Source organism: Cupressus sempervirens, chromosome 2 (genome assembly GCF_028749045.1).
Source record: "Cupressus sempervirens isolate cs-2001-9-10 chromosome 2, ASM2874904v1, whole genome shotgun sequence".
NCBI classification, from domain to species: Eukaryota; Viridiplantae; Streptophyta; class Pinopsida; order Cupressales; family Cupressaceae; genus Cupressus; species Cupressus sempervirens.
This window is the reverse complement of record NC_143119.1, coordinates 338,845,057-338,857,402: the sequence shown is the minus strand read 5'-3', so window position 1 is coordinate 338,857,402 and position 12,346 is coordinate 338,845,057. Positions and strand designations below refer to the sequence as shown.

Below are 12,346 nucleotides of genomic sequence, written 5' to 3'. Positions count from 1 at the left end.
TATATTTCGAAAAAATAATATATATTTAAAAATTGTCCAAAAAATGTAAGATAAACTACATGATGTTAGCTAACTTATGACTAGAGTTATTAAATAATTTCTTTAAAAAAAAGGATTTTAGGGGGAACACACTTCACACTATGTTATGTTTTTATTGAAAAAGAATTACCACTTTCTATGATCCTTTTTTTGAGGGCCTTAAACTCCACCATCTTTATAAACATATAATAGTTTAGAAACTAGATTAAGAGAACTGCAACTTTTGTTTTAGTCATATTTTAAATTTTTTAGTGTAACTATTTTCAAATTGAAAAGTAAGAGATAATTTCTACAATAAGTCAAATTTTGATATTGCTATTAGGTTTTAACTATGTAGTTTTTAAGTCAAACTCATCGATCTATATTTTATGAGTAGTGATTCAACATGAATCCATCTCTCATGAGAATAAATGGAACACTTAGTACTCATTGGGTCTAGGTGATGCTCATAGAGGTGAAGCACTAGGACTTTTCAGGAGGTCACCCGTCCCAGTACTACTCCATCTAGAGTAGTACTGGTAATATTGGGATGGGTGACCTCTTGGGAAGTCTTAGTCCTTCACCTCTATGAGCATCACCTAGACACAATGAGTGCTAAGTGTTCCATTTATTCTCATAAGAGATGGATTCATGTTGAATCACTACTCATGAAATATGTGTCAATGAGTTTGACTCAAAAAATACACAGTTAAATCTTGAGAGCAATATCAAAATATCTTCAAATTCTTGTTGATGTTTAGAAATTATTGATTTCAACATAAAAGTGACATCATATACCCCCCTTTTGGTACCACAAATTTGTGCACTTACCATTATGCAATGTTGAGTCTATGTTTATATTTACATGTGATTCTTCCTTGAACTACTGATGTTTGAGTTTGGTGTGCAAGGAAGTAACCATGGAATTATTCAAAGAATCAGGGCTAAACCTATGTTTGAAAGCCAAGGTTTAATCATTTGAAGAGATTAAAGCCTCAGTGTGATGTGTTTTATTCATAATGTCAATGTGTATTATGAGATTTAATTCATTTTTGTGGCTATATTTGTCACTTGTAATGTGTAGTATATTTTAATGGTGTCACTTGACACTTAAAATGTCTATGTGGAAGTGACATGTAATATTAAGGTTTGGAAAGGAATACCTAACCTAAGACTAAAACTAATAGGGTACCTAAGTTAATCCCACTTATTAATAGATGAAATGTAAGGTCGCATCAAGTTAAATTTAGAATTCAAACTTCATAGAAACTTTTGAGAGGTAAAAGGCAACCCTAGGATGTTATTTTAGTGAAAATAACAACCCCATGTAATGGTACTATGAGATCAGTGCTTATTTTTACCCATTAAAACGTCCACAACACTTTCATGAGCCTCCATATAAGTCACTTTTCAGAATTGGAAAAAAATGGAGAGGTCATAATCACTCAAACCTTCACCCATTGCTAGTTGAGCTTACATTTTTAGAACGGGGATAATTTAGTGGAATAAAAAGGTACTTGTTTCACTCCCATTTTAGCGAGTGTTTTGGGTAGTGGGTTTGAAGGCCTTTTTAGAGGACTTGGGAGGACTTAATAAGTTTTCACCCACTCCCTAGTTTCAAAGACATTAGGATTTTGGAGATTGGAAGCTAAAGAAAATGGGCTCTTCTCAAATATTCATTTACATTATATTGATTAAGGTTTATGTCTCTTTCCAAGAGAATACTCTTTTCATTTGGTTGTGGATTAGTATTTTAATGAATTGCAAGAATGTGTTATATGCATTTCACATTGTATATTGTTGTTGTTCTTGTTAAGGGATGGATATGGAGATTATGGTCCATTTTTTAATTGTATTTTGAGGGTATATTTTTCTTGGGTGTGAAAGGCATTAATTAATCACCCTTGTGATGGAGAAGTAGCCTTGGGTGAAGGGGTTAGTAGGGCCAGCCCTTGAGTGTAGAGTCTCTTCCCTTTGAGGGAAGAGGGATAAAGCATAGAGTATGGGCTCTATGTGCCAAATCTAGCTTTTACACTTGGGGGTGATAAGGGGAGAAATTGTGAGATATGATCTTGTGAAGGCATGGTACTTATTCATTTTGTATGGCTTGTACTCTTGGGTTCAACACACCTTCACTCCTTTTTTATGAATCCATAGGTGATCCATTGTGAAGCTCATGGTCATTGGAGTTTTATGTTACAATGGTCATGTGTATGCATTTGTGAGTTTGGTTTGTCTTTAACATGTTCATCTGTGGTTCTCCAAGCTCGGTGGTGGTCACATGAAGACCAAGCATAGGAGGTGAGCTCTTCATGGTCGCCATTGCTTTTTTTTAAATTATGACTTGGAAATGCAAGTTGGAGAAAGAGGAAAAGTTGTTTTCTACATTTCTTTTTTAAGTTGTGTTATGGCTCATTTAGCATTTCAAATAAAAAGGTCATTGCATGTGATATATATTTCCATATTGTGGTGGAAAATATAAGAGTTGTAATATGCATTTTGAGTCATGTAATTTCAAATGGTAAGGAGTGTATTCTAATGTATATGAAATGGAGTGTTTTGGGAGTTTTAAAAGAGTTATGATGTATCTTACAAGTATATTAGGAAGGAATGTCTGTGAAGATTTTCTTAAAATCATGTTGCACCTTGTTGTTATATTATTATTGTAAATGATATGTACAATATTTTAGTTCTTTGTTATTTTTGTAACAAGTACGAGGATGTAAGTTTTGGATTTTTTAGATGTAGTGGTTGATGTACAATGTTTTAAATCCTTCTTGAAGAGTGAATGTAAATGATTCATATTTAACTACACACATATTGAAACCTCTTCAACAAAACAATATATAGTTGTAAAATGTTTAAGAATCCTTTTTAAGAATGAAAACAAAAACCATGATTCAAATTTAAACTGTTGAAATCTCTTCTATAAATATTAGTGGATAATCATTGAGAGTAAGTAGAAAGTAATTATGTAAATTTTTGATAAAATGTTAAGATGATAGGTTGAAAGTAATATCTCTCTCTCTCTCTCTCTCTCTCTCTCCCCCTCCATATATATATATATATATATTTCTTGGTTCATTTTAATTAATAGTTTATGTATTGATAAATTTATGTAATCACTTGTATTCTTTGGATTTTATAGGAGCAAATTTCATGGAAGCACTACCCGATAGTTGAGGATGAGCTTTATGCAAAGACTATGATATATGTAAAAAAAATATTCATAACATACATAATTATTTTTAAGTACAAATATTTTTCTATTAAACAATATTATTTTTTGAATATTTAAATATTAATGTACCTTTTAAAAAAAAATTAAAAATTTATAATATATGTTAGTATTTTTATTTTTAATTGAAAGTTCTAATTTAAATATTAGATTTATACATTTTGAAATCATAAATGAGGTTTATAGAAAGATACAAAATACATAAAAAAATATCTTATAATTTTTCAAAAATAGATACTTAAAAGAAAATGTTTAATGAACTAGAAATTATTTTTAACTATAAATACTTTTCTATTAAATAATATTATTTTAAAAATATTTTACAAAGTGTTTATATATATAGTGTATTGCATGGCACTCAATAAAAAATTAGATGACATGAATACTATTTTGGCTCATTCAAAATTATTTACATAATAATAAACATTATTTGTTTAGGATGGAATTATATGTTTTTGTTTAGTCATTAACTTAAAAAGCATTAGACAAGACTAAAATTCATAATTTAAGAGAAATAAAATTTAAAACTAAAATTTATAAATAGAGAAATGAAAATCCTTTTATTAGGGTTCATTTGGCTGTGGGAATATAAAAATGGGAATAAGAATACTTATTCTGGAATACTTAGTCTTGAATAGGAAATGGGGTTACGTATTCCTATTCTTGTTTGGTTCACCCAGAATTTGATGCAGAATTCATGGACTCAAAAATTTATGTTTTCTAAAATTAAAAAAATTGGAATAGGAATACATATTCCTATTCCACCTATTTAGATGGAATAGCAAATGCTCATTTTGGGTCAAAATTGGAATACGTATTCCAATTTTATTCCTATTCCAATTCTAATTTGGTGTACCCAAACTGAAAACTCAAAATTTTAAGAATATACATATGCCTATTCCACTTGTATTCTCTTTGCCAAACGGACCCTTTATAGAAACGGGCCCTTTCTAGTTGATATCTTAAATTATATTGACTATTTATAATATATAATTTTATAAGAATTATTAATTCTTCATTTTAAAAATAATTATATATAATAATTTGTATTTATTATTTCATATTTTATAAAAAAACATAATATCCAACTCATACTATGATTATCTGTAATAAATGAAATACATTTCTTATATCTAATAGAAAATAAATTATATGATATTACGTTAACTAACCTGTAAAACACCACTTAATATATAAGTATTGGTTCACTTCAATGCACCTTCAAAAAGCAATATATTGATCCATATTTTATACTATAATAGAGATTAATCCTACCTGCATTTATAAAACAAATGATAATTTAATCAACCAAAATTCTCTTTCAATATTGTAGTAGTGAAGCTAAAAGGAGGGGGGAATTATCATTGATCATTAACTTAAAATGAGATAACTGCAATCGGCCATCAGATATATTGATGTTGTGATTTCTGTTTATGCACCGGCTTCACACCAAAATGTCAAAACTTTTTGCTAACTAAAAGAATCTACAGAACCGTAGGCTTATTTTTGTTGGGGTTTAATGTCAATTTGCCATCAAATGATGGTGCTGCAAGTAGGAGAGTGGTCGGATGAAATTTTTAATCTACATAGTTTTTTAACGTGTAATTGTTTGGGATTGTTATTAACGTTCATGGCTAATCCATGGTTTAGGCATTATTGGCACTAAAGTAATAATGGAGCTTATGGAGTGCAGTCATCATGTCAATGGTTGATGTTGATAAATCTGTTTGAGAAGGATATAAAAACCTGCTATACCAACGCATGGGAAGAAACACAACGTGCCAGCTAGGTATAGATCAGAGACGCAGTGGAAAAATAATGTATTCATCGATTCATGAGTTCTTAGAATAAAAGATAAATAGAATAGAATGTCATTATTTTGTGCATGTTGTACGACATGTATAATAAATGTCATTAATGTAGAAGAGAAGTTTGCAATTAGTGAACCGTCAAATGGCTTCCTGACAACTACAAAGATTCTTCAACAATGGTGCCAAACTCACAAATTATTGAATTATCTATGGCCAATTGATGCATCTCTATAATGCAAGATGGAATCACAACATCAGCAAAGACTTGCAAGATTGACTACATGGGATGTATGTAAGTTCCAGAGGATGTTTATTTATTTATTCAGAACCACATGTGTGGAATAAATAATTATAAGTAACACTATTATATTGCCTGCAAACAAATGGCTGAACTGGGAGAAAATGTTAAACTAACACTTCTTTAAAGATGCAACCTCCCTTGTTGTTCATATTAATGTCATCAATCATGTGCCTGGTCAGCAGGCTCACTTCTAACATCATGGACTCATCAAAGGATGGGACTATCCTCCTTACTAACTGTACAGTTGATCAATTTTCAAAAAATTGAAAAGATTGTAGATTTTAGTTGAAAAACAAAAAATTTAGAAATTTTGTGAATGTGAAAAGAAAAAGTTTGACATTGTTTTGTCTTTAGTACATTTTTCTCAAGATTAGCCTATCGGCTCATCAAAGGGTGCGGTATGATTGATTTCGAATAGAGTAGTTTACATTTAAAACTACAAGAAAATAAAATACAAAGGCTAGTGGCTTTGGTATAATTAATAGGGATCAAGTACCTTATTTATAAAAATATAAGAAATGAAAAGGCTAGTGGATTGCATATAATTGATTGGAATCAAGTACCTTATTAATAAAAATATTAGAAATGAAAAGGGTAGTGGATTTGGTATAATTGATTGGGGTCAAGTACCTTATTAATAAAAAATATAAGAAATGAGTGAGATGGGTGAAGTCATAGAAGATTTGAAATTTAAGGATAAAAAGTTAATAAACAAAAAAATGTTACAAATAATAAAATTGCTATCAAAGTTTTCTATTTAAATGATTCAGAATTTAAATTGAGAAAGAATTGTTATTCATTTATAAGGATTATTTTCTTGGGATAAATGAAACTATAAGTCAATATTCAAATATTTAATTAGGATTTCAATTTTGTTAAGTACTTGTAATACCATACCTAGATAAATGGTATCCTTGTAGAATTTTATTTTAAGATCTCAACTGTAGCTTTGACTTAAACCTTTAGATCATTAAATAACCTAGGACCTACACCTACTTCCTCAATACTTGATATATGGGACCATTCCTACAAGAATAATTTCCGATCTAAAGGTGATGTAACTCCTTATTGGACTATTATTTTCTTATAACCTCTCATCTCCTCCATAGTTTTTCTTAAGATGAACAACTAGAATTTATTCTTTTGAATTTTTATTGATTTTTCATTTCTACGTTTCTATTGTTATTAATGTCATTCATAATAATTATTTTGTATAATAACTCATGTAGATTTTGTAAAAAATAATGAACCTAATCAACTTTTGAAGAGAGAGGCTCTCATCTACTTTTTTTTATTTACAAGTCTTACTTATCCACTTATAATTTTTGTAGATTCTATGAATTTTAGAGGATAACTTAGTTTCAAAAGCCATCCCTAACATAAGTTTAATAGGACACATACAATTCTTGAATGTTAAAAGACACTTAGATCATAGCTCATTTTGTTTCTTATGTTTCCATTTGTAGCTTCTTGATTTATTTTTTTGCTTATGTCAACACCATCTTATCGTTGTCAACTTTTGTTTGTAGGCTTAGATTAAAATGTTTCATTTTATAATCTTTTCAAAGATATATCTTCAACTTTCCCATCATCTAGTCATTCACCTAAGTGTATTTTTCAAATTCAAAATTTCATTAACCCTCTTATATAGAATGCAAACATTATTCACTCTAATCCCTTTTTCTTAATTAATATTGTCTACTTTTGTTGGTAACCTTCCAAGATATAATTGATATTTTTGAATTATAACTATAGGGCTTAGTCTTTCTTTCTTTCTTTCTTTCTTTCTTTCTTTCTTTCTTTATAGACCTCTATATTTTAAAATTCTAATTGAAGATCTAAGTTATTATCATGTATTATTGATTTAGATATTTCATTGAAGCTTGTAACTCTTTTTTTGTAAATGAAAACTGATCCTAAACTAATGTGTCTTATCCTATATGGATTGTATATTCTCATGACATAATAGAAATGTGAGTGAATTCGATTTGATATGACAAGTAATATTAACTTCATCAAAATTGATTGAAGATCTAATTAAAAGATAAACTGAAAAAGTATGCTAAATTGAATAACATTAATAGAATATAAAAAATACAAAATATAAATATGCAAAGAAACTTATAAATTGAGAAGGAAGAAATAAAAAAGGAACTTAGATCTAGAATTCATTATGATGAACATTAATCTAATTTAAACAACAAAGCACAATTTCAATTTAAATAAAAAAATAGGAAAAACTCTCAAGATGTTACCTACCCAAAGAACACCATTTACAACACAATAGAATAATAATAATAATGAAACATAAGGATGTGACCCAATAAACTAATACACAACCACCATCATGCATTACTGAATGTGCAAAAGCCAAAGACGATGTAGCCGTAGCCTACTAATCTCCTACTCAGACTACTTTTGGGCTATTCATCACCCTTTATCAAATGCGCACTACATTCAACTGTTCAATATTGGACTTGAAGCATTGTTTATATGCAACTTGCTTCATTTCATATTGCTGCAACACTTATCTCTTTCTTCAGACAACTAGCCCGCTCAAGTTTCAATACCAAACAACAAAGAACGTTTCACTTATGTCAAACGTCTTTATTGACCAAAAACAAGCCTTATATACTATTAATGACATTTATGATATCCATAAACATGTGGGAAACAAGTGGGAATCTTTTTTTACTGGCTATGGCAGTCCACTTTCCGCCTCTCACATTACATCAACCAGATTATCATATTTATATATCTTATAAATAATCAACGCATGTTAGGTAGTCGCCTATAGAATTGGAAAATAGCAATAGAAGGCTTGAAATATGCACTAGTAATGGAACCCACTACTTAAGAAATATGATGATAACGCCCATAGGCTTCAAAACTATCAACTAGTATTACTGCCAGATGATATTCTAAACAATTGGTCCACCGACAATAATGTCCTTAGCACACCATATTTTTATATAAGCTTGACTAGATTGGCATCAAAGGAAGAAGATAGCACTGAAATGAATACACAATATCCCTTAATTATCTATAAATACCCATGTCTATCAGAGAAGCATATAGGATGAAGTAGAATGCAGATATAAGTTAGGGTTTCTAGGGGTTTCTAGGGCTAGTTCTCCTCGGGAAAGATTAGAGAAGTTGCTTGAACATGGGAAAAATGGGTTCTTTAATCGTAAGATCAGGGGCTGCAATGGCAATGGCAATGGTGGCGATGATAATGTGTACACCCATTGGAATAAATGCAGCCCAAGAATTGAAAGATGTCTTTGAGATAGAGAATGTGTGTAGAAGTACTCTTTACCCTGAAAGCTGCATTTCTAGCCTTTCTCCATATTTAGCAAGTTCGTCTAAGGCTAACAAGGATGTGCTTCACATTGCAGTCACGGTGGCCATGAAAGAAGCAAACAGGGCTTTTCTTCAAGCTTCTGCTTTCTTCAATAGAATCCATGAAAACCCTAATGTGAAAATAGCTGTTGGGGATTGTATAGAGCTCATTGACATTACCAAAGACCAGCTTAGAAACTCCCTTTCTGTTCTAAAACAGGATGAAATTAGGTCAAGCGAAGTTATGACTTTGCTCAGTGCGGTCATTACTAACATGGAAACGTGCCATGATGGAGTTTTGGAGAAATCTGATGGAAAATCAGAGATTTGGCTGCTGAAAAGTGTGGAGAAGGTTAAAGTTTTCGCTAGTAATAGTCTGGCCATACTTGTGAACTTTGAGTCCAAACTTTCTCTTTATAATCCTTCTGAGAACATCAAGGATGGCTTTCCTTGGTGGGTTTCATCAGAAGATCGGAGGATGTTGAGAGGCTCTGCAAAAGAGGTAAATGCTGATGTGGTGGTGGCTGCTGACGGGTCTGGTAAGTTCAAAACAATCACGGAAGCCATTAATGCTGCTCCGGAGAAAAGCAGTAAGAGGTATGTAATCAAGGTGAAAAAGGGTACTTACAAGGAGTATGTCGAAGTGGGGAAGACAAAGACGAATATAATGCTGATTGGGGAAGGCATGGACAGTACGATTGTGACTGGCAGCAAAAATGTTGTAGATGGCTCTACAACTTTCAACTCTGCTACTGTTGGTAAGTGACAAGTGACAGATTTGGTTGTAAATATTGGTTCTTAGATTAAAATTGTTAAATAGTGAAAGTTGACTTATTTTTTCTAACTTAATTTTTTTTCCTAGTATATAGTATTTAAAGGTGCTTATGAACATTTGTACATTTTGACCAATAAGATCATCTATCAATGTTTGTCTTTGTTATTAATGCCTAGACCCATCTTCTCTTGGGATAAGGTGACTCAGCCTTACCAAATTTTATTGCTTTATTTGTGCTTTCCTTTGTTTTATGTGAGGGTTGTGCAAAAGAAAGTTTCTAAAATAATTTGTAGATGCATTGAATGTAGATGCTTTAGAAACTGTTTCTTCTTGTATGAAAACTCTATAAGTACAAAGCATTGTTGTAGAGAATGAAGAGAGAGATGAAAAGTTATTTGCACAGGGTTATGCTGCCGGATTTTCTCTAGAATGGAGCAATATGTAAATCTCCATGTGAAGGCTGAAAATGTATTGTAACTTGTTACTGAATAATACATTAGCTTGATGGTTTGGAGGCTGGGGTTTTTACCTGGAAAGGTTTTCCCCACGTATATTTGTGTTCTCTATTTTGTCTCATTCTTCTAGTTCTATGATTGTAGAATAATAATTTGTATGTCGTAATGCTGTTGAATTTTGTTTAGATCGGTAAATTGCAATCACTTTCCTTTAAGGTTTTAATTGTGGGAAATCAACTATGTCTGTTTTTGCTTTTATGGCATAGTAGTATGCACTTGTATTTGCTGATTAGAAGCTGTTCAAAGAACTACTGTATACAGGATGTGCATACTGATCTCAGATGAATTTCTGGGATGCTCTCATTTCCCTTCACTATCTCATTATACATCCATTTTATGATCTCATTGTCCATCTATTTCATTAGGATCTAGATCCTCTAAGGGAGGAATATGGATGCTTACCTACTATTTAAAAAATAATAATGTTAGGATCATGGTCATCCTTTAATAGAAGATCAATCTGAGGCTAATATGGTTGGTTGTTTAATGGTAGGGTAGCTTAGTAGATTTTAGGTTTAGAGATTTTCATTGATTAGTTGTGATTTAAATCTTTTTCTTTAAAATATTGTACAATATCTGATAATAAATGAGGAAGAAAAAGGGAATGAAATAATTTTTATAGTCATTTATATAATTTTGGGTCTATATATGGTAAGACTGGTTTGTACTTCTAGTGGAACTTGAATCTGTGACATCTCTCTCAAGAATACAAAATCTCTACCACTAGACCAACTCACACTAAGAAATTCCATATTATTCAATTCATAAATATTGAATTTTATAGAAACTAGTCATGAATTGAACTTAAGACGTTCAATTGAAAAATAAAATGCTGTACTACTAACCTCTTTAATTCAAATGTTAACAAGATACACTTTACATCAGTATCATACACAATCCCATACTGATTCCAGTCTATAGATAGATACGAGCTCATTCACATCAATAATATGTTCATATATTTAGTATTTTTCAGTGTTTTCATATGTCTAGTAACCTTAACATTTCTGTTTCAATGAAATGGTTGTATCAAAAAACATACAACTAAAGCCATCCTCAAATATGGCACACTAATGAAAAAATCAACTCCTTAAAAAATGTAGACCATCTACAACAACATTGTTTTGATTCAATACTAAAGTCGCTATTGACATTGATTTTTGTGTTGATTTGTGTGTTGTTCTGATTCAATACTAAAGCAGCTCATGACGTTGATTTGTGTGTATAAATGCAGCTGTGGTGGGGAAGGGATTCATGGCCCAAGACATAGGCTTCGTGAACACAGCAGGGCCAGACAAGCATCAGGCAGTAGCCCTCCGAGTGGGGTCAGACCAGTCAGTGTTCTACCGTTGCAAGATCCAAGCGTACCAAGACACTCTCTACACTCACTCACTCCGCCAGTTCTACCGGGACTGCACCATCTCGGGCACCGTGGACTTCATCTTCGGCAACTCTGCAGTCGTTCTCCAGAGCTGCACCATTCTTCCAAGGAAACCAGGGGCCAACCAGAAGAACGCGATAACCGCACAGGGGAGAAGTGACCCCAACCAGAACACGGGGATCTCCATTCACAACTGCAACATCAGAGCTGATTCAGACCTCGCCCCCGTCAAGAGCTCCTTCCCAACTTACCTCGGGAGGCCATGGAAGGAGTACTCGAGAACAGTATTCATGCAGTCCTCTCTCAGTGACGTCATTCATCCTGCTGGTTGGCTGGAGTGGTCTGGAGATTTTGCACTGAAGACGTTATATTATGGGGAATACAAGAACAGTGGCGCTGGATCTGCCACGGGGAGCAGAGTGAAATGGGGCGGGTTTCATGTTATCACAAGCTCTGCTGAGGCCATGAAGTTTACAGTGGATGGTCTCATACAAGGCAGCGATTGGCTGCAGGGGACTGGTGTTGATTTCATTAATGGGCTCACAAGTTGAGGGCCTGAAATCAATCTGTTTTCTTCTGGATTGTACTTTTTAATCTAGATGTGGATGGTGTGTTTAGGTTGATGATTTCTCATAGGCTGTGGATAATATGATGTTTGATCTCGTGGGGCCTCCAGAGTGCGCTGTGTGGTGAAATATTCAAATAAAAAAATGGCGTTATCTTACATGAAACCCATCCCATTTCACTCGGTTTCCTATTCCACATCCAGCTCCAACGTTCTTGTATTCTTCAATACAATGTTTTCTATGCAAAATATCCAGACCTCTCTTGCTCACAAAAGTATAAAATGGTTGGGGAATAAATTGGATAATTAGAGAAGTAGGTTTTCTTTTAAAAAAGAAAAAGAGAAAAGATTAGATTTTAAAAAAATCGTGAAAGCTAGCTCAAGATGGTCAAAATCCTCC

The 12,346-nt window shown here is 32.3% G+C and overlaps 1 protein-coding gene across 1 annotated transcript; it reads left to right on the top strand.

The window, feature by feature from the left end:
* The first annotated feature begins 8,425 nt into the window (after positions 1 to 8,425).
* LOC149572511 (pectinesterase-like) lies at positions 8,426 to 12,112 on the top strand. The gene is made up of 2 exons (XM_089813636.1): positions 8,426 to 9,468; positions 11,235 to 12,112. Exons 1-2 carry the CDS (start codon positions 8,535 to 8,537, stop codon positions 11,930 to 11,932), a joined length of 1,632 nt encoding a protein of 543 aa, XP_089669762.1. The 5' UTR covers positions 8,426 to 8,534; the 3' UTR covers positions 11,933 to 12,112.
* The last annotated feature ends 234 nt before the right edge of the window (positions 12,113 to 12,346 follow it).